The 27,560-nt window shown below is 41.1% G+C and overlaps 1 protein-coding gene across 5 annotated transcripts in view; it reads left to right on the top strand.

Annotated features, from left to right (window-relative positions):
- The first annotated feature begins 4,824 nt into the window (after positions 1–4,824).
- The window catches only part of ccpg1 (cell cycle progression 1), a 58,142-nt gene continuing 35,406 nt past the window's right edge, over positions 4,825–27,560 (top strand). For 4 of the 5 annotated variants that reach the window (XM_067971530.1, XM_067971532.1, XM_067971531.1 and 1 more), the window contains exons 1-5: positions 4,831–4,935; positions 10,891–10,966; positions 16,530–16,629; positions 20,023–20,105; positions 24,850–25,060. In XM_067971530.1, the coding sequence (XP_067827631.1) occupies positions 10,907–10,966; positions 16,530–16,629; positions 20,023–20,105; positions 24,850–25,060 (454 nt within the window). In that variant the 5' untranslated portion in view covers positions 4,831–4,935; positions 10,891–10,906. Of the gene's footprint in view, positions 4,936–10,890; positions 10,967–16,529; positions 16,630–20,022; positions 20,106–24,849; positions 25,061–27,560 lie in introns of all 5 variants that reach the window. The other variant, XR_010958364.1, reaches the window with a different exon arrangement.

Below are 27,560 nucleotides of genomic sequence, written 5' to 3' on the forward strand. Positions count from 1 at the left end.
TCCTTCACCTGACGAAGGAGATAATCTCCGAAAGCTTGTGATTTTAAAATAAAATTGTTGGACTATAACCTGGTGTTGTAAGATTCCTTACATCTCTCCATTTCATCAGGCACCCTGTCCAAGGAGGAGCTGAGACTACAACACAATGGCAGCAGTCTGAGCATTCAGGAGGAATGCAAAGAATGACATAATGATTTCTGCTATGAGAGTCTGTGTTGCAGGTGGCCCTGGAGGTGCCAATTGTTCCAAAGATGACTGCATGCTTTTGATCCTATGCATGCGGACTGCACACATGTGGATTGTGGAATCCTTTACATCTATTGCCATGTGCCGAAAGCTCCTAGACAAGTCACTTATGGAACTCTATACATCTTACAGAACTATAATGGCAAAGATGCACAAATAACTGAAAAAAATGGAAGGCTCCTGAGTTATAAGAATGTTTTGCCTCTGAAGTTCAAACAATCTATTTGAAGCAGGAAACCAAAATGTTAACCATCTCAGTGGAATAATGGCTTGTAACTGTCAGCTTCTCTGTCTGCCTATTTGAGCATCTGATAACATTTGGAAATTACATTTTTATTTGATGAAGGCTGTATACATTAATTTTATAATCAATCATCCCCCCCCCCTCCATCAAAGGAAATCCTTTATCATTTGACATGGTAGATAACAACCCTGCCTGGTACATACCGAAGGAGTGTCTCTGGTCCACCATTTTGTATTTGGCAGCAGAGCAGTCTCCATTTTAAACCATAGCTATTTTGAATTATACAGTACCAAGGACCAAAATCTCTAATTTTGTTGCAGTGATATTATAAACCAACAATGAACCACCTATTCAAATGGATAATCATAGATGACTGAAGGAAATTCCCTTATAAGCCATTGAATTTAGCAGGGCTAAGCAAAAATCAATGCCAGTTTAAATGTGATGTGGAGATGCCGGTGATGGACTGGGGTTGACAATTGTAAACAATTTTACTATAACTTGGTGTTGTAAAATTGTTTACAAAAGTTTAAATGTGGTTAGATTACGTGTGTTGCCATTTGGATTTCAACAACAAAAACTTGTATCTATAGGCAGTTCACAGAGGCGTAATCAGACAAAAACAGAAGCCGAGCCAAAGGAGATGTTAGGAGGTGTGACAAAAAGGTAGGTTTTAAGGAGGGTTTTAAAGGAGGAGAGGAAGGGGTGGAGAGCTTTAGGAAGGGGATTCCAGATTGTGCACCCTGCAGGACACCAAAAGGCATCTGAAATGTTGCTTTAGGATTCCTACAGTATATTCATTTATAAACCTGGTAGCAATGTTAATTGGTATAGCAAAAGTATCTGATTGTTACACCCATAAAGCCTTTTGAAATAGTCTTGGCATTAAGAATACAGAGGTAATCTATGCACAATGAACAACAAGCTTCATAACAAAAACAAAAGCATACCTATGGCCATCTGTAGTATCTAATAAATACTGACTGTCAGACTGTGTTTCTGGTTACATCAGCATTGATTAATAGCCTAATTGTTTCTAACATTTGGGTGTGCATGGTGACTGTTTTTTCCAGGTGCTGTTTGTAATCAACTGTAAGGGAAATTGGCCAGCAGAGATTGGAAAGCACAGCCTAAATAATTGGCGGCGTAAAACGGGGAATAGGAGCTAACAAACAGCTAAAGTGAGACACGGAGGTATTTTGTCTAAATGGCAAGCATTGAGCAGCAGGAGAGAGTCAGAATCAGGGGAGAAATAAGAAACAGCCATAATGCAGGGGAGAGCAGAGAATGGGACCAGGAGGTACTTAAAATTTTAATACACCCAACACAGAAAGAGGAGCGTGGCAGAGTTGGGAAATATTTTGCTTATATAGGCAGGAAGGAGGAACAGGGCCTAAACAAACAACCAAATGTGGTCAAAAGCAAGAGCAGAGCCTAAAGCAGGATGAGGCTAGGAGAGGAGATATTGTGCTTAATGACTGGCACAGAGAAGGGACACCTAAATGGCTAGTAGGGGAAGTGGGGCATTGCTGGGAAGTATTTTAAATTCAAATATATGTGACAGAGCAGTTCCTTACAGTGTCACGCGTTGCATTGGCCAGCAGAGGTAGAGCGCCAAGGGAATGCAAATAGAAGGTGCAACAACATTATCCAGTGTAGGGGGCCTGCAAGATTTTATATTAAAGACAGGTATGTGACTTATAAGGAGTTGGGCCTGTCTATATACATCTATAAGTGCTGACCTATCAAGCATGACTGAAAGAAATGATAACACAAGAAATAAAGTTAACGTGTGCAGAAGTGCATACTGTACACAAGATTTATACACACATTCCCATATATACACACAAATCCTAGTTAGTTTTATACTATCCTTCCCAAAAAATTCCCATAATCAAAAGTGAACAATTCTATTCACTGTGCCAACTATTCAACAAATATTACTATTGTATTTCAGCCAGATGATCATTACAAAACCATTTGCACACTCGAACCACGACGCCTTTGCTACTCAAGCATTAAATAATGTAGGTTGTAGATCAATATTGGAGTAAATCGTGCACTCTGTTCTTGTCCAAACCAGTATTCATGGAGCGGTTACGGTACATCCCAGCATTTTGGAGCGGCTCGGAGAAGGACTGCGATAATGGGTGGTAGGGAGAAGGTGCAATTTCACAAGTCGGTGGGTTGGATCCATATGCCGCGGAGGTGGTTTTGTACAGCGGGTGTTGAAGTTTGACGCATGGAGCTGGGTAATATGACAACATTGGGACCTCCGCCATGCAGGAAAAGACAGGGTTTCCAGGATTCGCACAGGGAGACCACAGCTCCTTCTTGGTCTCTGTCTTTGGAGTGAAGGCTGGCTTGAGATCATCAGCAATCATTTCTTTTTTATGCTCAACCTTTGGAGCAAAGGGTGGATTGAGATCATCACACACTGTGTCTTTAAACTCAACCTTTGGCGCAAAGGGTGGATTGAGTTCATTACACATTGTGTCTTTAAACTCAAGCTTTGGCGCAAAGGGTGGATTGAGATCATTACACATTGTGTCTTTAAACTCAAGCTTTGGCGCAAAGGGTGGATTGAGATCATTACACATTGTGTCTTTAAGCTCGGCGTTTAGAGCAAAGGATGGATTGAAATCTTCACGCACCATGTCTTTAAACTCAACCTTTCGAGCAGACGCTGGAATGGGATAATCACACATGGTCCTTTTAAAAAGTAAGATCACGTTGTTCCAGGTTAAAAAATAACATTATTTCTAGGATATTCGCGGATCTTTCGCTGTCTTTCGCCAATTAGCACACCACCAGATTCGTAATACGATGCAACGATGTCCACAGGAAACTGGTACTTATGTGACCAAAGTGGTCTTGCTCTTTGTTGCTCCTTGCACTGGTCAACCCTGCTCTCAGCGGCTCCTTGCCCCACTTGTTGCCCGGTTCCCCCTCTCTCTATCAGCGGCTCCTTGCCCCACTTGTTGCCCGGTTCCCCCTCTCTCTCAGCGGCTCCTTGCCCCACTTGTTGCACGGTTCCCCCTCTCTATCAGCGGCTCCTTGCCCCACTTGTTGCCCGGTTCCCCCCCTCTCTATCAGCGGCTCCTTGCCCCACTTGTTGCCCGGTTCCCCCTCTCTCTATCAGCGGCTCCTTGCCCCACTTGTTGCCCGGTTCCCCCCCTCTCTCTATCAGCGGCTCCTTGCCCCACTTGTTGCCCGGTTCCCCCTCTCTCTATCAGCGGCTCCTTGCCCCACTTGTTACCCGGTTCCCTCTCTCTCTATCAGCGGCTCCTTGCCCCGCTTGTTGCCCGGTTCCCCCTCTCTCTATCAGCGGCTCCTTGCCCCACTTGTTGCCCGGTTCCCTCTCTCTCTATCAGCGGCTCCTTGCCCCACTTGTTGCCCGGTTCCCCCTCTCTCTATCAGCGGCTCCTTGCCCCACTTGTTACCCGGTTCCCTCTCTCTCTATCAGCGGCTCCTTGCCCCACTTGTTGCCCGGTTCCCCCTCTCTCTATCAGCGGCTCCTTGCCCCACTTGTTGCCCGGTTCCCCCTCTCTCTCTATCAGCGGCTCCTTGCCCCACTTGTTGCCCGGTTCCCCCTCTCTCTATCAGCGGCTCCTTGCCCCACTTGTTACCCGGTTCCCCCTCTCTCTCTATCAGCGGCTCCTTGCCCCACTTGTTACCCGGTTCCCCCTCTCTCTATCAGCGGCTCCTTGCCCCACTTGTTGCCCGGTTCCCCCTCTCTCTCTATCAGCGGCTCCTTGCCCCACTTGTTGCCCGGTTCCCCCTCTCTCTATCAGCGGCTCCTTGCCCCACTTGTTACCCGGTTCCCCCTCTCTCTATCAGCGGCTCCTTGCCCCACTTGTTACCCGGTTCCCCCTCTCTCTATCAGCGGCTCCTTGCCCCACTTGTTACCCGGTTCCCCCTCTCTCTCTATCAGCGGCTCCTTGCCCCACTTGTTGCCCGGTTCCCCCTCTCTCTATCAGCGGCTCCTTGCCCCACTTGTTACCCGGTTCCCTCTCTCTCTATCAGCGGCTCCTTGCCCCACTTGTTGCCCGGTTCCCTCTCTCTCTATCAGCGGCTCCTTGCTCCTCTCTCCAGTTCGATTCTTCGGCTCGAGCCGTTTGTTGTGGCAGCGGGTGCCTTGGTAACCACGCCTGATTGGACAGTTAAAATGACGTGTTCCAATTCGGGCTCCGTTAGCGCGGAGCGCGATGCTTTCTGGGAGTTGTAGTCCTTGTGACGCAGCGACTCCGGCTGTTTTGACGAGCGAGACTGCAAGTCCCACAATGCCGCGCGACTCGTGCGCGCGTCCTCGTGGGGCTTGTGTTTACGCTTCGCTGAGCGGCGTCACCGCTCGTCAGTCAAAACATCACAAGGGTCGGGACTGGTTTGGGTGTTTTTTTTTAACCAGTAAACAGTGTTAGTTATCGCCGGGTGAAGGGAGGCAGGTAAGGCTGTTTGAGGACCGGTAGGCCCGGTTAGTGTGAGTGTCAAAACAGTCTGGCTGTTACGGGGGGAGAGCGGGCCGATGTTTGCGGCGGCGGCTGCTCCCAGCTCGAGCTCCCGGCCCCGGCTCGAGCCGTAGAGGCTGCGGTTTGATGTGAAGTGCAGCGCCTGACAGCATGGAAGTGACCGAGAGGAGAGGAGAGGAGAGGGGCTGGGCTGGGCTCGGCTCTCGGGTTGCGGCTTCGGCTTCTCCGTCGCAAAATAGAGCCGGAGAATTGCCCGCGCTGTTAAAGCCCCGAGTGTCCAATTTCCCTCTCCCTGTCACCGTTTTCCCGATCGTCCTGCGGCTCCACCGTCGCATCATTGCGCTGTAGTTATTGGAGAGGAGAGCGATGGCAAAGTCAGGCGCGTTTATATTTGTGTATTTTTTTTGGACGGGAGGAAGCGACAAGGGGCGAAAATGTATCAGGTGATCGCAGTCAATATTTATTTTGGTTGTAGCAGCGCATTTACTTCCTTTGGTTTAAAATCAAGCAGCTATGGCTCAGTTACGCAGATTGTAACTGTGCAAGACCTGGTTGCGGTTACGTAACTTCCCCTTTTCTCCTTTATCTGTTGAAATAGTAAGTAATACACACATTTTATACGATACAGTTCAGTGGTGCTTCCAGGAACTATGAAACTAAGCTCCACAGTATATTTTACCTTCTCCCAAACGGTCCTATGATCGGAATCAGCAGTGATAAGGAAAGGTTGATGCAATTATAGACATTTTTGTTTGTATTACAAACCATATCACTTCACGTTTGTACATATCAAACATAATATGCATATGAACAACATTTTCAGTTATTTCATAATTTCTCTGGAAAGAGAGGTTAAAATAAATATCGAAATTTGCAGTGGCTGTTTTATTAACCATTTCCCACGAGTAGCTCATCAATAATTATTAAAAAGAAACACTTGTATCATAGTGGTTACATTGAAGCTCTAAACACTTTGTACCCTACTCCCAATACATGATTACCGTGAGATATCAAGGACCTAGTTACAAAATGGAACAAGAGTGATGGAAAATTCAACTCCTTTGTCTTTAGCTTCTTTAAGCAGTTTTGGCAAACCATCTAATTCATAGAACAGATATTTTAATTTCTAATAATCCTAGCCATCCATCTTGGTCCTCTGTAGGTACTAACCTGCCATGGATTTGGATAGAAATCTTAAAACTTTTATGGAGCAGGCTGAAAATATCTTGGTGGCACAGGTTTATCATTACTTTTGAGTGACCTTTTTATGTATGAGGGTATGAATCCTCATATTTTCTTTGGTCTTATGGGGTCACCCTCGTTCTCCCTTCCTCACGTGATGCCTGGTTTCTGTCTGGCACTTTCCCACAGCAGCACAACTGAAATTGACAGTTCAGCAGAGTGGAGGCTTAACCCTGGAAAGGCACTCTTTGGGATAGGGGTGTGGAGAGAATGCATTATCACAATAACTGTTTTGGACTTCATTAGAATATAAGATTTGCTGAGAATATGTAATGGCTGTTTGGCCCGGCAGGCTTGTTCCATTTTCATTGAATTCAGTCCTGCCTACTAGTCTTACCACTTCATCCATACAAACGTATTTGGTTTTCTTTGAAACCCATTTTTATTATTGGCTTCAGTGACTTTCTTGGGGAACTTATTTCACTGGTTTATTATTATTTGGATAAAAATATGTTGCCTGACGTCCCTTCTTGCTCCCAAATTCCAAACTTAACTTGTGCCTCCTTTGCAATAGTGAACAATTTGCCCTAGATCATCTTAGTTAATCCCTTTCATAATTTATGATTTGAGAATTTAGCCTTTGGATTTCTGTCTGATTTGGGAAATTTCTGTCTCTGGATTAATGGCTATTATAAATTTTCAGCTTACATATAGTAATAAAGTGACTGAAACATAAGGCACAGCTTTATTGCTGTTAAATTGATCCGAAACAGCTAAATTAAGGATTTGAAACACACTTTAAATAAAACAATGACCTGTGCGTGTCATGTCACCCCATTTTGTTCCTACTCTGTCCTTCATTTTTACTTTCTGCCCTATATTTTTATTGGTATTTTTCCATTTTTGCTGCTACTTTGTTTAAAGTGCTTAGTTTACCTTTCTTCTTCCTGCTTGCGTTGTTGGTATTGGAAGTGAGAGCAATGTTTTTTTTTAAAAAGCAGTGATATTCATTGGCTGGAAACCAGCTTTAAAGGCAGAGTTCCACCAATGTAAACCCTAAATTTGGATGTTGACATGGTTGCATCACAAATGAATCCAATGCAAACCAGAAAAGGAAACCAGAATTCAAAACATAATGTCAATTTAAAATTTTTAAAAAATGCTTCTGCTTGCAATGTGGTTCTTTTCTGTGCTTTCATTTTCTCCCCTTTCCCAGTTTTTATGTTCCATTTTAATTTCTTAATTGTAATTTTAGTCTCTTTTTAACCTTATCTTTCGATATTTTCTTTTCTTTTTATAAAGTTCTACTTTTTTCCTTTTGGTGCCTATGACCCATTCTGTAGATGGGAGCAACTTTCAAAATACACTGGATCTTCAGTCGAAAGTCCAGATTGTGAAGTTTGACATGGTTACAGGTCAATGTGACATGTTATTTTTAAAAAAGAAACAAAAGCACATGAAACACTGAAGGGGCTTTGTTGGTCGAGTATAAATCGTCAACCCCTGGAGCTCAGCAATGGCAGGATGTGTGATCTCATCCCGAGTGTTGTAAGACTGAATGCTGGTATATTTTTGAGTTTAAATAAATTGATGATTTAAGCAAAATGCTATTTGTGTGTGTTTGTTTGTTTTGAAATTAAGAATTTAAATTTGATGATACGTTTGGGATCGTAATGTAATGACCTAATTTGCAGAATTCTATGTAATTTTCCTGCTTTCTGTTTGCAGTATGATTGTTACTATCAAGCTTGACTTTTAAAATAAAGTTTTAACACTTCTGCTTCTGAATATACATTCACTATAATTCATAATTGTATTAGACAGTTCTTTGAGCACATTATGCAAGTATTAACTCAAATACTATTTCCTTTACTTTATAATTTATAAGACAAAACAATTCAATTAGCCCGTTAAACAACTCAAATGACTTTTTTCCCCAATGATACATGTTGTAATTTTAGTGTAACCAGGAAAACAAATTGTAACTGAATTTCTAAGACTATGAGTGTAGTGTCATAACTTTTTTCCCTAATGATACACATTGTAATTTTAGTGTAACCAGGAAAACAAATTGTAACTGAATTTCTAAGAATATGAGTGTAGTGTCACAGCTATGCACACAATAAGTATATTTAAGTTCATAAATTGCATGAATACATATTTCAACAGTTGGTAAATGTTTTTGTTTACAAAAAGAAATCAAGTTCATATTTTTCAAATAGTGACATTGAATGTACAGTGTTTACTAGCGATGGTTTAAGTACAAGTTGCTGATTAGTAGATAGACTTATAGAAAAATTAAATGACTTAAGAATACAAATGCTGACTTTTTTTAAAAAGATAATTTTATGGTTGACCTCAATTTAAAGGTGTGGCTGGAAAGATTATTTGTGGAAAAATGTAGCATCTGTTTATGCAGATAAGTTGCAACTTTTAGTTGTATTACATATTTGGTATTCCAGCTAAACCCTAGTAAAGGGGTCCTTGCTATCCAGTATGGCCAAGCTATTAATATATATCAGATCCCCAATTATCCACCTTCCTAATAATAGAAATTATAGTACAGGAGACAGTTTGACCCCCTGTGCTCATGATAAATCCTTAATTGGACCTAATGTAAGCCTATTTCCTTATCTTTTTCTTGCAATCCTTCATATTCTTCCTTTTTAAATACTAATCCAATTCCCTTTTAAATGATGTTATAATATCTGCTTCAGTAGCTTTTTATGGTAAGAAATTCAATTTTCTAATAACCGTCTGTGTGACAAAAAAATCTTCTAACTAGCCACATCGCCCTCCGAGTGACAATCCTGAGTTTATGCCCCCTTGTTACTGATTTAATAACCAGTGAAAACACTTTGCTCTCTCAATTTTTCATCATTTTGCAAACCTTTATTAGAGTTTACCTCCTTAATCTTCTCTTGCAGTGAAAATAGCCCCAATTTTTGAGCATTTCTTAAATAAATATTCATAATTATTATATGAAAAGCAGATTAATGGGAGTTGGGGCTTGGGATCAGGTCATATCTTTCAGCTTCTGGGCTGCAACTTTGGATTGGGTCTTGCACGCACTTCAGTTAAATTTCCGTGTACATTCTGGTTAGGCTGTGTCTCATCATTTGCTGGGCGATACAAAATCCATTTGGAATAAAGCTCACTGCATAGAATCATTGACCTCAGGATGGTTCATATCCTTTGCTGGGCTCCTTTTTAAAATTTGAACTGCCACTTCAGTTCAGGGTCTGTGGTGTGGTCTTTTATCAGCATTGAGCTCCAACGCATTTATTCACCAGTTATAATTATCCATTGGAATACCTGAAAATTGGACATGATAGTCTGAATGGATGCTTATCTCAGCTGATCCAATATTGTTTCCATTTGTTAAAGCGGTTTGTGCGTCATGTGCCTGTTTAACATGAGACTGTCTGAAGCTCATAATTTCTTTTGCCTGAGAAGCACTGTAAGCCCATAATCAGAATCCTCCTTTTGACATACTTATCATTTGATAGTTTGATTATGCAAAAGACAGACGTGTGTGCTGCAGTTTTGATTTATTGCTGCTGAACACTGATCAATAGTTGCTAGATAGTTGGGGAGAAGGTAAAACACGGAGGTAAGGTCCAAGTTTTTTTCAGTTTAATTCTGTAGGGTAATGACATACACTTTTAGAAATATCTCATGAGTGCAGATTTAAAATGGCAGCAGCATAGTTTAATTTTGCCACCAGTGGCATTAAACATAATGGGAAGGCACTAAAGGTTTTCAACTGTCAAATTCCATGATAGTTATTGAGTATATTTTTTTCCATTTCAGTGCAAATAAAACTTAAATCTGTATTGCATCACAAATTTTATGACTGAAATCTTCACATCATGAAAAAATGCAGTAAACAGGCTTCATTTCAGATATACTGTTTTAACAGTGGCTTTGTGAGTTTTCTACGCCATTTTCATTTTGAATTAAAAGTATACACAATGTTGTATCATAGATAGAAAAGAAAGTTTTTTTTTAAAAATAGTCAAACAAATCTGGCTTTTATGAATGGGAGGGTGAGAAATGTTGGGTGCACCTTGGAAATATGATGTCTGCTTTTTCATCTGGGGAATAATATTTAACCCAGGAAAGAAAAATGAAGTGGGAAGGGGATGCACTTAAAAAAAAAAATCAAGAAATGGTTGTCTTGTAGCTTTAAATTCCGGTTGATCTTGGTAGCTGTTAGAATGCTCTTAAGTTTTACATTGGCTTGTAGATGTAGACTGGAGGTGTCATCACGAGGATATATTTATCAGACATATATAAATGTATGGTACCGAAAGTCCCACTTTTAAGTTTACACTTAGTGTGTGCAGCTGCTTCTGTGAATAGGGACCTTGCCTTCTAGATAAGATGTGGGGAGGAAAGATGGGTCACATGGTTCCTCGGACAAAAACAGTCTGTTATTGAAGTATAGTCTACAGTTAATCTGAAGATTTTTTTTGCTGGAATAAATTTGAATTATTCAAAAGCAAGAATCAAACAATTTTAATAAAACAGCACAGGAAGCTTTTCTTTTTCGCATGAAATAAGAGTAAACTTTTTTTTATGGGGGTGCTGTCTAGTCCAGATAGTTTTGTCTGAGTTCTAGGAACATTGATTAGAAGTGTCATTAACAATAGACTAAACCAGATGATTGTTGTGTGTTGCAAAGTGTTGGCCTTAAGTTGAACTTTGATTTTTTTTTTGTTAATTTTTATATACTTTGTTTTGCAGTTATCTGGACTTGAAGATGTCAGAGAGTTCCAGCGATAGTGAATCATCCTGTGGTTGGACCATTATTAACCATGAAGTATAATATATTTTTCTTCTATCAATTTAACTACAAAAATAATATTTAATTGTGCATTTATCTGTGCATTTGCAGAATTGAGTTTTTAAAAATCAAGAGATGCAAGAACTGTGCAATAACATGCATTTAAAAAAAAGGAAAGATTTCCTCTGCGCACTCTGTCAGAATCATGACCCTGGTCTTTATAAATGGGTTTACGATTTTGGTGCACATAAATAGCTAGGGGAAAAGTCTCCTCCCACTCTTCCCCCATCCCAAGATGTATACTAGTCTGCATAGCACATTCCATTTAATATTTGCATGGCTTTGTTTGGTGCTGTTCACTTGACTAACAATCTTGCTATGCTTTTATTTTGTAGCAAATGACTAACAAAAGATGAACTTATGCATAGTTATTGTGTAGCATTTCAGATATATTGTGGAAAATCCCAGCTACGTTCTATTTGGAGCACAGAGAATCTGCATCTAGGCTGATGTAGTTGATACAACATCTTCATAATTGTTCAGAATTAAAAATGAACCCCACAAAGAAAAAGGTATAGTGGGCTTCTGATTAAAATATATCATAAGGTACATAAAAGTACAAGGGGAAGCCAAGCATCATGTATTTTTGAGAACTGATAAAGTGTTTGTGATGAGCAAAATTGGGTATCGTATATTCAATAGCTATCACAACAGTTGTTTAAAATAACACTGCAAAGCAGCTTGTTTTTTTTAAATGTCAGCAGTCAAGTCCTGGAAATTTAATCAAACTGTGCACCTTAAAAACAAATAGATGCACCATGTGCAGAATTAGGGTATAGAGATTTCTGATCACCATTGTGCTTAGAGTGCCTGATATGCCAGAACCATTACAGGATAGACGTGTGATTATCTGCTGTATTTTTCCCTGTACAGGTGTATATGTAAATGAATATTTGAATAAGTGCTGGAACAGCAGTGAGAATAGATTGGAATATACTGAGGACGTATGTGGTTTCTAGTTAAATTTATTATAGTTCTTTAGTTTCTAAAAGTAGTTGTGTATCTTTAGAGTTGGGGAAATTTGTTATTGAAAATAGCATGGCTTTATATCCTAACCTATCCTAGTAGGTATTTAAACTGGGAAACATAGGTAACCAGATGGGTGGTGTTTGGCTGATACTGATATTTCCGGGTTTGGATTCCTTATTGTTGGCACCCAGAACAAGAAATTATGCTGATCTGCATTCATTCTTATGTGGTCACTCATCTGCAAGCCCCTATTTTGACAAATCTAAAGTAGTGGTTTTCTGGAAGAGGGAGGACTGGAGATAAATATCAACTACATAGGTGCTTTTTCTTTGTAATTGTCCAGACACGCAATTACTTTACATTCAAAATAGTTTCCCCTGCATTTGCCCTTCCCTTTAAATAAGTGGGACCTTGGAATTTAAGAAGCTGGAATAGCTGCAGTTGTGTTGGGGTTGATAAAAGATCCATTCTAAGAACTATATGGCTTTATTCCAGCATGTCACTGTGCACTGTTCACGTACAACAATACTTGTAAATTCCCCTTAATATAAATGTGAAACCTCTGCAAAAAAATTTGAATTGTATTTAAGCCAAAAAGTAGGATTGGCCAGAAATAATTGTAACAATATTTCTTCAGGAGACATTTCAATAATATAATCCACATAATAGACTTGTTCGCAAAATTTAAGCCTGGGGATTGAAGGGGCAGTGGCTGCGTGGATACTTAATTGTCTAAGGGACAGAAAGCAGAGAATAGTGGTGAACGGTTGTTTTTCAGACTGGAGGGAAGTGAGCAGTGGTGTCCCCCAGGGGTCAGTGTTGGGATCACTGCTCTTTTTGATATATGTTAATGACCTGGACTTGGGTATACAGGGCCTAATTTCAAAGTTTGCAGATGATACGAAACTTAGAAATGTAGTGAACAGTGAGGAGGATAATAACAGACTCCAGGAGGACATAGACTGGTGAAATGGGCAGACGTATGGCAGATGAAATTTAACACAGAAAAGTGTGAAGTGATTCATTTTGGTAGGTAGAATGAGGACAGGCAATATAAACTAAATGGTTCAATTTTAAAGGGGGTGCAGGAACAGAGAGACCTGGGGATGTACATACACAAATCGTTGAAGGTTGCAGGACAAGTTGAGAAGGCTGTTAAAAAGGCATACAGGATCCTTGGCTTTATAAATAGATGCATAGAGTACAAAAGCAAGAAAGTTATGCTAAACCTTTATAAAACACTGGTTAGCCCCAGCAGGAGTATTGTGTCCAATTCTGGGCACCACACTTTAGGAAGGATGTCAAGGCCTTAGAGAGGGTGCAGAGGAGATTTACTGGAATAATACCAAGGATGAAAGCCTTCAGTTACGTGAAGAGACTAGAGAAGCTGAGGTTGTTCTCCTTGGAGCAGAGGAGGTTTGATAGAGGTGTTCAAAATCATGAACAGTTTTAATGGAGTAAATAAGGAGAAACTGTTTCCAGTGGCAGAAGGGTCAGTAGCCAGAGGACACAGATTTAAGGTAATTGGCAAAAGAAACAGAGGTGACATGAGGAAAAAATTTTAAGCAGCAAGTTGTTATGATCTGGAATGCACTGCCTAAGAGATGGTGGAAGCAGATTCAATAATAACCTTCAAAAGAGAATTGGATAAATACTTGAAGGGGGAAAATGTTCAGTGCTATGGGGAAAGAGCAAGGGAGTGGGACTAATTGAATAGCTCTTTCAAAGCTCTGGCTGAGGCAGGATGGGCCGAATAGCCTCCTTCTGTGCTGTATCATTCTATGATTCTATGAAATAGGATATTTAATTGGTGTGAAGTAAAATGGTACCATGACATCAGCTGACACTGGGCTGGAATTTCCTCAATCCAACTAATGCTGAAATGTATGCCGGTTTCCACGCCAATCTTGCCAATGGTACCTTAGGTAGAAAATTCCTGAGAATCTCGTTCATGTACACCGGAGTGTAAAGTCCAGCATAAAGGGGCCAGAGGAAAGCATGGATAATGTGCCATCTTCCTTCTGGCCTCTTGTGCATCCCCAATTTTAATCGCTCCACCATTGGTAGCTGTGCCTTCAGCTGCCCAGGCCCTAAGCCCTGGAATTTCCTCCCTAAGCCTCTCTACCTCTCTTTCCTCCTTTTAAGATGTTCCTTAAAACCAAGCTTTTGGTCACCTGTCCAAATATCTCCTTATGTGGCTCGGTGTCAAATTTTGTTTGATAATGCTCCTATGAATTGCTTTGGGACGTTTTAAAGGCGCTATATAAATGCAAGTTGTTGTTGTTATTGATGTTATGAAATTTAAAGTTTGAAGCCATCAAACTATCATTTATGTACATTAGGCACTGCATGTTTAAGAAGCTGGAATTGTGGAATATTTTCCCTTTTTAATGTAACAGATTCTGATGCCATACAAAAGCATTTAAAGATATAGAAAATACAGTGCAGTCTCAATAAAAGCACATAAAAAGATTTTAAAAATCACTATAAAACTCCAGATATAGTGACCTTTGGTCCTGCTTCGTTTAAATTTTGGATATAAATTTACGCCCGTTCAGAATGGACGTTAATGCAGGAAACTTGCATACTCTGGACGTTTGCATGGGGGCAGGGCTATGTTAATGAGCTAAGTGGGGTTTAGTGGGAGTAACTCGGGTGTGGCGCAAATGATCGAGGATATTTGTGTGCAGTGAGATTCTGGCGTGAAACGCGCAAATTTCCTCAGGAAAAACTTGGTCCAACTCAGTCCTTGCGCTGTTGTTGCACTGATCGTTCTGAGGAAATTCTGGCCCATGTTTATTCAATAGGTATTTATTCAATGGGTGATATGAAGTTTTAAGATGTTCTGAAATGCTTTCCAGTGAATGGATACTAAGTAAGTAACATTGTGCCGGCTGATTCTATTGCTAGTATTCAGTGGATTGTTGGGGCATGAAGAAACTTTTGGCCAATCAGTGCTGTAAATTGTCCATTATACTTTGAAAATGCCATGTTGTACTCAGTAATTGAATTGTTGACATTGCCCTGTGTGGTTAATTATTATAACCATTGCCACTGTGGATAAAATGCCATTAATATTCATAGTAAATCAGAAGAAAAGCACACTCAATCCATATGGCTCAGTTATTTTGAATTTTTTTTAAAAGCTGGATCTAATGGCAATTATGAATATTTTAAGATTTAGTTTCACCTTTGTGTCCATACAGTTGTCAGTGTACTTAATCCCTCCACCCCTCCTCCTTACTGTTTGTGCACATTATTCCTTATTGCCTATTAATGAATTGTTGAAAGTAACCTTTTGTAAAAGTATATAGCTCCTGGTTAAATATGCTTTCACTGCCTTGCTCTGTGGCAGCTTAGTATCCTGTGATTGAACTTTATCAGCAAGTACACGTCAGCTGGTTTTTAACTTGTGTCACTCTGTTGGATTGGATCTGAAGGGCCAAATTGAATGTGATATATACAGTGCTAAATCAGTGACCAGTTCCTAGAAACAGTACACGCAGAGTTAATTATGGTTCCTGTAAGCTGTTTTCTGGAGGGAATTTCCATTGCAGCCCAGCTAATATTCAATCATCAGGACAAGGCAGAGCCATGCATAGTTTTGGAAATCCTGGTATAAATGTTGTGTTTGTACATGGATATGGGAACCCAGACAAGTTGCCTGAAAGAGTATTGATTGGGGAATGTTTGCGTATCATTTATTCTGTGACTAATTCCTGTTGAAAGAAAACATACTTTTGATGTGCTAATGTTGAATGCAGAGGCAGTGGGGGGCACTGAATCTGTTTTATAGTATCTTTGATGGCTCTCCAATTATCACAAATATTTCAATCAAAGAGGCTAATATCCCATATGTCTTTTTAAAGCATTGTTTGAATGGTTACGAGAAATACAGCATATCATGTTTTTTGTTCTGATGTATCTTTAAAGGACCTTGAAACAAGTTGGTCCTGGAATCTGGCACAGGTTAGCGAATCAGGCCCAGCCTCCTACCAGCAGAGGACCTGGGCAAGTTTGACTCCATGGTTGCATAACACTATATAAGAACTGAGCTGCCATTTTCAGGGATCTAATTATGTTGAGAGGTAGCTTAGGGGTACATTGTTATTGTTTTGATATATACTGTGAAGTTTGTTTTGCACTGAATATGTTGTACGTTAAAATAAATTGCCCGATGGTTTATAGCTGGACTCTCCTTCTGATAGAGAGTACATTCAATCTGCCTATTGAAGAGAGGAGAATCAAGCGGTGGCTTGTGATATGGTCCAGTAAATTGATGTACAGTGGTAAGGGCTTTCCAATTGATCTCCTGGCCTTCCCATCAATTACCCCTAGATATTGGGTAGGTAAAGACACACTCTGGATTGTAGGGTACGTGAAATCCACTTACGAGTGGTCAGTGACACCGAACCCAAGTAGAATATCTAGCGTAAAACCCGAAGACATAATGTGCACATCTTCAAGTTGATCTGAAAGGAAAGTTACAAACTGTACGCTATTGATGCCAGAGTTTTATTTTTTAATTAATTAATGTGATACTTGTTAACTAATGATCTCCTTTGATTAGGGTTCTGATGTGGAGATACTCAGTTCAGACAAAGGAGAGGCTGAATGCATTTCACAGCCTTTACCGGATCAACAGGTTGACAAACCCTTTGAACTGCAAGGTAAGCAATGTAGCCAGTCTAAGTGTATAGACACATTCTTTATTTTTAATTTTCAGCTATAAAGCAGATACATATAAATAGATAAGTACAGAATCACTTTTATTGTTGTCAATTTCCCTCGCCCCCTCCTGCTTGGATACAGTTCCACGAGCACTGGACACCCACCAGCATCTTGCCCAGGTGGCTGCCATTTATGTGTGGGCCTTGACAGGCTTTTCCATTGGGAGTGGGCAATCCAGTGTGCCCAAATTTGTTTTCGCCTGGTACCTACACATTTCCTGCAAACTTCTGTGGATAACGATCAGGAGTGGGGACACTGGGTAATTTTTGCCTTCCTAAGTCTCTGGCTGACATCAGCTAACGGTACAGACTGGGAATTGACTGGTCCATATGGACCAGTTATTCACTGGATAAACTTTCTGTCCCAATGGGGAAGTAGAATCACTATTTTACTGAAAGGGGAGATTTAATGCTATGGTATATAGAGTGATTTAGGAACTCAGTTTTGGAGGGTTTTTAATTCTGTCCTTTCTCTCCGTTCTTTCTTTCTCTCCGTTCTTTCTTTCTCTCCGTTCTTTCTTTCTCTCCGTTCTTTCTTTCTCTCCGTTCTTTCTTTCTCTCCGTTCTTTCTTTCTCTCCGTTCTTTCTTTCTCTCCGTTCTTTCTTTCTCTCCGTTCTTTCTTTCTCTCCGTTCTTTCTTTCTCTCCTTCCTTCCTTGTCACTTGTCAAACTGTCATTGGCCTTTGGTTCTGCCACACTTAATGAAGCACATGATCTGTTGCATATGAAAGAGAGAGGGTTTTTTTGTTTCAAGGGATTGTCCAGGGCTATTTTACTTCAACTTGCTGTCTCGTTTATCTCGGCAATTAGGCTGCTTCACTCTGCTGAGTTCCGAATCTTGGCCATGCTAAGTCGAGATTTGATACCTCTTCATGAAGTGGGGGAGTCTCCATTGCTTTGCTTTTGAATGAGTCTCCCACTGGCTGGGAGCAAGCCAATAGCAGTATCTTGTTATCTGGGATAACTTTTTAAAAATTTGTTCATGGGATGTGGGCGTCGCTGATGAGGCCAGCATTTATTGCCCATCCCTAATTGCCTTGAGAAGGTGGTGGTAAGCCGCCTTCTTGAACCGCTGCAGTCCATGTGGTGAAGGTTCTCCCACAGTGCTGTTAAGAAGGGAGTTCCAGGATTTTGACCCATCGACGATGAAGGAACGGCAATATATTTCCAAATCGGGATGGTGTGTGACTTGGAGGGGAACGTGCAGCTGGTGTTGTTCCCATGTACCTGCTGCTCTTGTCCTTCTAGGTGGTAGAGGTCGCGGGTTTGGGAGGTGCTGTCGAAGAAGCCCTGGTGAGTTTCTGCAGTGCATCCTGTGGATGGTACACAATGCAGCCACAGTGCGCCGGTGGTGAAGAGAGTGAATGTTTAGGGTGGTGGATGGGATGCCAATCAAGCGGGCTGCTTTGTCCTGGATGGTGTCGAGCTTCTTGAGTGTTGTTGGAGCTGCACTCATCCAAGCAAGTGGAGTGTATTCCATCACACTCTTGATTTGTGCCTTGTAGATGGTGGAAAGGCTTTGGGGAGTCAGGAGGTGAGTTACTCGCCACAGAATACCCAGCCTCTGACCTGCTCTTGTAGCCACAGTATTTATGTGGCTGGTCCAGTTAAGTTTCTGGTCAATGGTGAGCCCCAGGATGTTGATGGTGGGGGATTCGGCGATGGTAATGCCGTTGAATGTCAAGGGGAGGTGGTTAGACTCTCTCTTGTTGGAGATGGTCATTGCCTGGCACTTGTCTGGCGCAAATGTTACTTGCCACATATCAGCCCAAGCCTGGATGTTGTCCAGGTCTTGCTGCATGCGGGCATGGACTGCTTCATTATCTGAGGGGTTGCGAATGGAACTGAACACTGTGCAATCATCAGCGAACATCCCCATTTCTGACCTTATGATGGAAGGAAGGTCATTGATGAAGCAGCTGAAGATGGTTGGGCCTAGGACACTGCCCTGAGGAACTCCTGCAGCAATGTCCTGGAGCAGAGATGATTGTCCTCCAACAACCATTACCATCTTCCTTTGTGCTAGGTATGACTCCAGCCACTGGAGAGTTTTCCCCCTGATTTCCATTGACTTCAATTTTACTAGGGCTGCTTGGTGCCACACTCGGTCAAATGCTGCCTTGATGTCAAGGGCAGTCACTCTCACCTCACCTCTGGAATTCAGCTCTTATGTCCATGTTTGGACCAAGGCTATAATGTGGTCTGGAGCCGAGTGGTCCTGGCGGAACCCAAACTGATCATCGGTGAGCAGGTTATTGGTGAGTAAGTGCCGCTTGATCGGACTATCGACAACACCCTCCATCACTTTGCTGATGATTGAGAGACTGATGGGGCAGTATTTGGCCGGATTGGATTTGTACTGCTTTTTGTGGACAGGACATACCTGGGCAATTTTCCACATTGTCGGGTAGATGTCAGTGTTGTAGCTGTACTAGAACAGTTTGGCTAGAGGCGCGGCTAGTTCTGGAGCACAAGTCTTCAGCACTACAGCCAGGATGTTGTCGGGTCCCATAGCCTTTGCTGTATCCAGTGCACTCAGCCGTTTCTTGATATCACGTGGAGTGAATTGAATTGGCTGAAGACTGGCTTCAGTGATGGTGGGGATATCGGCAAGAGGCCGAGATGGATCATTCACTCGGCACTTCTGGCTGAACCTAAACAGGAGAGACTGCTAGTAGAAAAAAAAACTCCTTTGGAATATGGGAGTCTAAAATTGCTATGGACTATAATGCACATAGTAATTTTAATTGCGTAATGCATGTTTAATTACAACGAGGCAAAAAAAGTTGTAGTCAAAAGTTTTGGTGCAGGGAAGGTCTTTGTCATTGATGTAGTTTAGTTAGCAGCATTCCTATTGAATAAAATCCTTACAACAGGAGTTTAAAATGATTTAATTCATCAATTAATCAAATTGCTCTAAAAATGGTTTAATTCAATTCCTAATACATTTTCTATGATACTGGATTGTAAAGGGATTATAATCAACTTTTGCATTTTTTTAATATTTGAATATTAAATTGTAATTTATGAGAATAATTCTAATTTGCAATAATTTGTATTTAATAATAAATCTTATTTGAATTGTTTGAATATTGAGATTTTTATTAAATGGAAATGCTGCTTTTGGTTTCTGCTATCTAACCCTGCAATACTGAGTATTTTTGAGAACTGTGGTCAGCCCTGGAAGCTGGTCATGGTGTAGAGAAGAAACACTTTGTATTCTGAGATATTTACTGTGTCAACTACTTAGTTTTCATAGTGGGATAATTTGTTTTACTTTTAAAATTTCTCAGCAAGCCTGAAATATTTTATATTCCATAATTTGTTTTGCAGCAGAAAAAACTGAGCACATAGAAACAACAATAGAAACTCTCGGCTCCTCAGTTATATCAGAGGAAAAGGAATTACTCTCTGAGGTGAGATTATAGTAAAACCGTCTTCCTTTATGAATGCACAAGTACAGTATTCAATTGGTCAGGTGGTAACACATTGTAGCTTTGTATAGACTGTAATAAACTGTTGCTATTTAAAAAGCAAAACTGAAACTCATCAACAATTTGCAAGACGTTGCCACTAATTTGCTTATAAAATGATTGCATATATATAGTAGAATCAACATCAGTTCTGATATAAGCAATTACGTAGACTTGCCAAAATGTCCATTTATCACTTTTTTCAGTGATGCACATGATCTTTAGTAACTTTTTATGCATAAACTGTGATTTTTGACATATACTGTATGTAAACATATTTTACGCATCCTTCCATTGTGTTCTATTGGAATCTGTTAATGGAGGTGGCTTTCAAATGAACTTGAACTGATGTGTAAAAGGGTTTTTTTTTAAAGCTCAATGTAAAAAATATTTTCTCTGGGATTTTGAGTATCTTGCACATATTTGTTAAAATCTGGTGCATTAAATATTAAACCCATATGTTTAAAAGAAAAATCACACATAGCTTGGTATGTTTTTGTTGATAAATCAATTACTTGGCAGAATGATTACAGTTTAGTAAATTGAAATTTCCACTGAAGCAACTAAGGACTAAGCAACACCGTCTTGGTGGCTCAGGTAAACCTCTAGTCTCTGAACCCTACAGGAAGAAACCAGGTTAGATTCCCGATCTGTGCTGAGTTAATTAAATCTCAACTGGACTAATTAAGGGTGCTGCAATTGGCCACAATTGCAAATATAAATTACTTATAGTTGAAATCAGCTTTGTGTCCTTAATTTTAGAGGCAGTGGAGGCTGTATGAACAGCTAAGCGGCAGCCCTTTAAGCTCCCTGGGCCTGGCAAAGGCTGCTCCCTGAGTGGTGGATTTAGACCAATCTAGACCAGAAGTTTAAAGAGCTGACGCTTCCCTGTTTTCAAGCTTTGAGGGAGGGTAAGGATGGGAGTGAGGATTGTGGGAGGAGGATGGCAGGGAGTGACGATTGTGGGAGGAGAAGCATGGAGCAACGTTGGGTTGAAAGAGCTTGAATTTTTATGTATGAGGGTCTTATTTTTCTATGTATGGGGAAGTTTGGCTTTGCATTTCTTTGTATGAGGGTCATAAATTTTTATCTATGGGGATCTGGCTTTTTGGTGGGGTGGGGGAGGCTGCTTATTTTGTGTGATAGTGGTGCTGCTTTTTTGTGCATGGTGGTTTTTGAATATTTTCTGTATTGGGCGTTCATTTCTGCATAACCATACGGTCCACCCATTGGGTTTGATGTGAGTATCTGACCTCCAGCTCCGAAAGGTTTGCTAGCCCTGTCTTGCGTCATCTGTTCAGTTTCTGCTCCCAGTCCACCTTTCCTTTTCTTTGGAAGTGTATTTGTGTTCTTTAATTCTCTAAGAAAAGTGGTCTCCTCTGTCTCACAGACAAGTGACCTTGGCTAAACTATACATTTATCAACTTCCTTCAGATACCTCAATGCATATAACCTTTATTCCTCTTGATTGCAATGGTTCAATAGCTAAACCCTTGATCATCTCCATGTGGCAATGAAAATCTTGCTTCATTCAATTCTTTAAAATCTTCCTGCCTCTCCAGTCCACTGAACAGCTACATTTGGTGGCTCTGTTGCAAACAGCCTTATCATTGCAAAATGGCAGCTTTGATAAGCACATCTGTGTCTCCAATGAACTGAAACTTGCAAGCTTATCAGTGACGTGAATGGGATAGTGTGCCACAGGAACATAATTATGTTCTTCCTACGGTATTTTGCACTGTAGACTACATGGGCTGTCAATCATATTCTCCCATCTGCTTCAAAAAGGAGTAAGTGATATGCTGTGAAACCATATTGTTGGGGGCTAAAAGTAATAGTCAAATGTATTTACAAATGAGACAATTTCACAGAATCAAAAACCCGTAGCAAGAAACTGGCAATACAATATTTGGCTTACTCAGTACATAAACTGTTACAAAACAATAAAAATTCCTTTAAATAACTTGTAAACCAAGTCTGTGATGAATAATTAAATGGAGTCATTCTTGCTACCTTGGATGGAAATGGGTCAAATGGAGCAGGAAACTAAAGTCCTCAGGGAAAAGCCCTAACTCTTGTACAACTTCCTGAGAAATCCAGAGGTTTGTTTTAACACTGAAGATGAAAGACAATTGGGATAATTCACCATTTGTTCAACTCAAATAGATAAGATATAGCAGCAGCCTCTTGGCTGTCTGCTGAATTGTTTGCTCGTCCCCTGATCTCTCGGGAAGCCATTTGGTATGTCTGGGTCTGCAAGCTAACATACATTTAATATTTCAAAGACATGTAATTTCTGTTTAATTAACTTCTGAATATAAGCAACAACTCACTGCCACCAGCTAGGCCAGATGGCTTCCATGGAAATGTGGCTATCTCTAAGACTGTGTTCCATATTGCTTTTGTCTCTTTACACCAAAACAAAAGATCTGTTTGGGGATGGTTAATACAGTATGAAGTGCAGCACAGACTTGTCTACTCGGGCTGAAGACTATTGCGTGCTCGATGTGATGGGCGCAGGGAAATATTGGAAATCATTTAACCCATTAGAAGTCTACACATGATCTTCATGATCGGTTCATTTATAGATATGACAGCAATTTATTTTCGAAAGTGGCCACAGTAATGGAAATCTACCCAACTTCGGCAACTATTTGAATTGTTTAAAAAGAGTGAACAGGGAGAGTCCTTTAATGGGGCTGAGTCTAAGGGATTGAACCTTTCACTGAAAGACAAGCAGGGTTAATTTGTTGCGGAGGCTCTCTTGCTTGTCCGCTGTAACTTCGTCACAGCAGATGAGCAGGAGAACCTCCGTGGAAATTTATCCCCGGGGAACAAGCTACCTGCTGCAGTTAGTAAAGAATGGAACAAAAGAGCTGCATTTATCAAAGCTATCTATAAAATAAGAGCCAACCTTATGGATATTGTGACCTACTGTTTTTCCTGTTGAGAAAAAGGTTAATAGAATTTCTACTATAAACCTATATATTTATATTACATATATTTTCTTGTTCAGTATATGCACTTAATAATTTAAACCTAGTACGTGTGAAGTTCTATCGCTTTTGAGAACTGGAGGGAGAACTTGTTGTGGTATAGGATAATTCCAGTAGCTTAAAAGTAATTAATAGACAAGGATCTTCTGTTTGTTATGCCGTGCATGTTAGTGAAAATATATCCAGGTGGTTAGACTATTGAAACATTCTCAAAGGCATAGGGAGTTGGACTTGCCTATGAGAATGATCTAAGATTCAAGAGCTTGAAAAAAATCTAGAGTATGGAAGTGTAGAAAAGAACCAAAAACTGACCTTGCATCATCATGTGAGGTTAGCTGAGTGGGGCTCAGGAGCACAGAGTACCTGAAGAGTAGCGATGCTAGGGACGCTGTGCAAGGAGTGCATTATACATCCCAAGTCCTAGCCACAGCTAACTCTAGTAAATGTTTAAAATTCATGGCTCTATCTAAAGCTGCGATAAAATTATGTAATGTATTTTTCCTTTTTTGAGGCATGTCATAGCACTGCTTATGTGTTAACTAGCTCCACCCTCAATCTTTTTTTAATCATCTCCTCTCTTTTCAATTGAAACTCCCCTATCTTCATAGCTTGCACATTTTAAAATTGGAGTCCATTAACCCTATAGCCCTGAATGGATCCAGCAAGATCATCAGATTTTGTATTTTGCCGTATTTTGCTGACTTACTAGTATAGGAGTTGTCAAATGTGGCTTGCAAGCTGCATGAACCTCTTCTATTCCTGAATCTACCTGAGCATAACTGATTGCTGATTGGCTGTCACAGGAATTATCTATAAGAACTGAAGAGTGGGAAATGTTGTCCACTGAGGAGATTTGAGAGGGGTGTTTCTTGCTTGCATTTGTTTGTTTCTCACTCTCTCCTCTTTCATTCCATTTATGCTCCAAGTACACTGTCCTACATACTCTCCCTCCTTCTTGCATCCTATGTTGAAATCAAGATGTTGCATCATCTTCTACACTAATTCATTCTTTTCCCAAGACAGTGGAACTTATTACATCCATTCAACAATTTATAGGCTTTTATAACCCAAGCTTGATATCCCCTAATCATCTACTTGATTTACGGTACCTTTTTCCTAGTCTTTTTAACTTTAACTATGGGTATTGGTGTTTCACCTAGATTTCTCAATAAAATTAACATGTTGATAAGTTTAATGATGGAAAGAGGAAAGGGTTTCCAGGTATCCTTGGTGTCACTGAAGGTAACGTATCACTTTTACTGCTGGGCTTGTTACCTGTGATGGGGGATCTTGGAGACTAGAGGATAAGGAAAGATCATCGATATGTGCGAGGTTGGGGGAAATCTGAGATGCAGAACAAGGTATTGTAGTCTGCACAGAACAGGGTTGATAAATATGATAAAATTACTAAAGTAGTAAACTCTTGAAAATTTGGGGATGGCCAATTGATACTACTTGGAAATCAAAATCTTTATTATTGCAGTTCAAACTTCAGTTGCATATTTTCTAAGAAGTAATCAAAATCCTTCTGCGCAAGTGTTCTAGCAATTGTACACTTTAAACAACTGGCATGGGTGGAAGATAGTTAGATGTTGCTTAGCTGATTTACAGGAATTGGTTACTGCTGAAGCTGATAATTTTTAAAATGTAAAGGTAACAGCCGAATCCTGTTTACTTGTTCTTTTAACTAGGCACCAAAAGAAAAATTGGCTGATGACAATACTTGTGTTGGTGCAACTAGTGATGATTCAGATATTGTTACCCTTGAGCCACCACCCGTGGAAGATCTTCATGCTGTCCAGGAGGAGACTGAAGTTGTAGAAGAAGAGCATACAAATGATGACGAATTGAATCTAGGCTCGTCTTCTAGTAGCCAGTATACTTTTGCCCCTCCGGAAAATGGTAAGAACAGGTTATTTAGGCTATAGCTGAACTTAAGATAACAATTTCTGACTGCAATGACTTAATTCTGCTTTGAAGATATTTGCGTAGGTGTGGATTTCACAATTTAATATCAACTGGTTAATTCTGTTCAACTGTTGGAATACTATACCTAACTATTGAGGTTAAAAGATAATTGTTTTATTATCCTTTTTTTTTCTTCCGCGTTAAAGTGAACAGTTCCTCTGTTTGTTTACATCACAGACTTTTTTGATACCTACTTATCACAGCTGCCTTATTTTAAACTGCTAGATCATTGAATTTATAACTTTTATAATAGTACATCAAAATTGCAGACAAAGAAAACAAGTACTTGGAAAGAAATTTATAATACAGTCAAAAAATGTTACCTGAGCCCCAAAATTAAATTATTGCCCCTCTCATCTAAATATCAGTGTGTGGTATATATTTATAATTTTGTAAGTAAATTAACAGCATTTTCTAGTTGTATGTGACATTCTTGCCATGCTTCACCCACAGAGCTGAGTTCAATGCAGATTTTAGTTTTTTCTCCCTTTCCTCTGGGTCGCCAACCCACCACAAAACTAGCCTCTGTTGACCTCCTCGTAAGCTCCCTTAGTTATACCTTTGATGCTTTTACTCCCACCATGTCACCCATGGTCTTCCGCACCTGTAGTTCCTCTGGTAGAGTTCCCAGCTTCATATCCAAAAGTCTGAAGGTCACAGATTCAGTTGCACCAGCTGCATGACTGGTGACATGAGGAAAAACTTTTTTACACAGCGAGTGGTTAGGATCCGGATTGCACTGCCTGAGGGGGTGGTGGAGGCAGATTCAATCATGGCCTTCAAAAGGGAACTGGATAAGTACTTGAAAGGAAAAAATTTGCAGGGTTATGGGGAAAGGGCAGGGGAGTGCGACTAGCTGCATTGCTCTTGTGTAGAGCCGGTGTGGACTCGATGGGCCGAATGGCCTCCTTCCGTGCTGTAACCTTTCTATGAATCTGTGATTCTTTCCATGACTGGCCTGGTTATCCATTGCCAGATCTGATTTGAGCAACTGAGGCCTCCTGCTCCAGAATCATCCGGGAGGGCAAGAACGATCCTGGACTCCTCTTTTCAAGTACCAGTTCCCACCTTCTTCCCCCTTTCCTGGCTCCCATCTTTCTTACTGCCAATACCAAGTGCAAGGAGCTTATTTTTTTTTCAAAAAATATACTTTATTCATAAAATTTGCAGCAATACATACAATACAGTTGTCATATCACATTCCAAACGTACACAATACAGATTTTACAATTTGCAGGTTACATCAAGTACAGTTCAATGAACACATTGGACATAATTACAGTTCATGACACTCTAGGGTGCCTCATTGCAATACACTCAATGCACATTTTTGATAACAGGTACGTTCCAGATTCTTTCCAGGTTCATTACAGATTCATTACAGTTACATTACATCAGTTAGAATTTTACATTCTGCCCGAGGGGGTTTTTCCCTGATTGCAGCCCCTCGGTATACAATGGCGGGAAGGCTCTAAACGGTTGCCTTTCCCCACAGAGCCTTTGCGGCGGCCGCACCCATCCTCAGTGCGTCCCTCAGCACGTAGTCCTGGACCTTGGAATGTGCCAGTCTGCAACACTCGGTCGAGGACAGCTCCTTGTACTGGAAGACCAGCAAGTTTCGGGCAGACCAAAGGGCGTCTTACACCGAGTTGATAGTCTTCCAGCAGCAGCTGATGTCCGTCTCAGTGTGCGTCCCCGGGAACAGCCCGTCGAGCACAGAACCCTGTGTTACGGAACTGCTCGGGACGAACCTGGACAGATACCACTGCATCTCTCTCCAGACCTTCTTTGCAAAGGCACATTCCAGAAGGAGATGGGTGACGGTCTCGTCTCCACCGCAGCCTCCTCTGGGACAGCGCGCGGTGGCGCTGAGAGTCCGGGAGTACATGAAGGACCTGACGGGAAGGGCCCTTCTCACCACCAGCCAAGCTGGGTCTTGGTGCTTGTTTGAAAGCTCTGACGATGAGGCGTTCTGCCAAATGACATTGACAGTCTGCTCGGGGAACCAACCGACAGGATCCACCATCTCCTTTTCCCGCAGGGTCACTTGCTGATCGCCTTGTGGTCAAAGGTGTTTTTCTGCACAAGCTTTTCCACGAAGGACAGGTGGGGCAGAACGGTCCAGCTGGACGGAGCGTTCCGTGGCAGCGTGGCCAGGCCCATCCTTCTCAACACCGGGGACAGGTAGAACCTCAGCACGTAGTGACACTTTGTGTTTGCGTACCGAGGGTCTATGCACAGCTTGATGCAGCCGCACACAAAGGTGGCCATCAGGATGAGGGCCAAGTTGGGCATGCCTTTCCCCCCTTTCTCTGGAGATTTGTACATCGTGACCCTGCGGACACGGTCCATTTTTGATCTCCAGACAAAGCGGAAGATGGCTCGGGTGACTGTCGCGGCGCAGGAGCGAGGTATGGGCCAGACCTGCGCCACG

The sequence above is a fragment of the Heptranchias perlo genome, chromosome 34, assembly GCF_035084215.1.
Source record: "Heptranchias perlo isolate sHepPer1 chromosome 34, sHepPer1.hap1, whole genome shotgun sequence".
NCBI classification, from domain to species: domain Eukaryota; kingdom Metazoa; phylum Chordata; class Chondrichthyes; order Hexanchiformes; family Hexanchidae; genus Heptranchias; species Heptranchias perlo.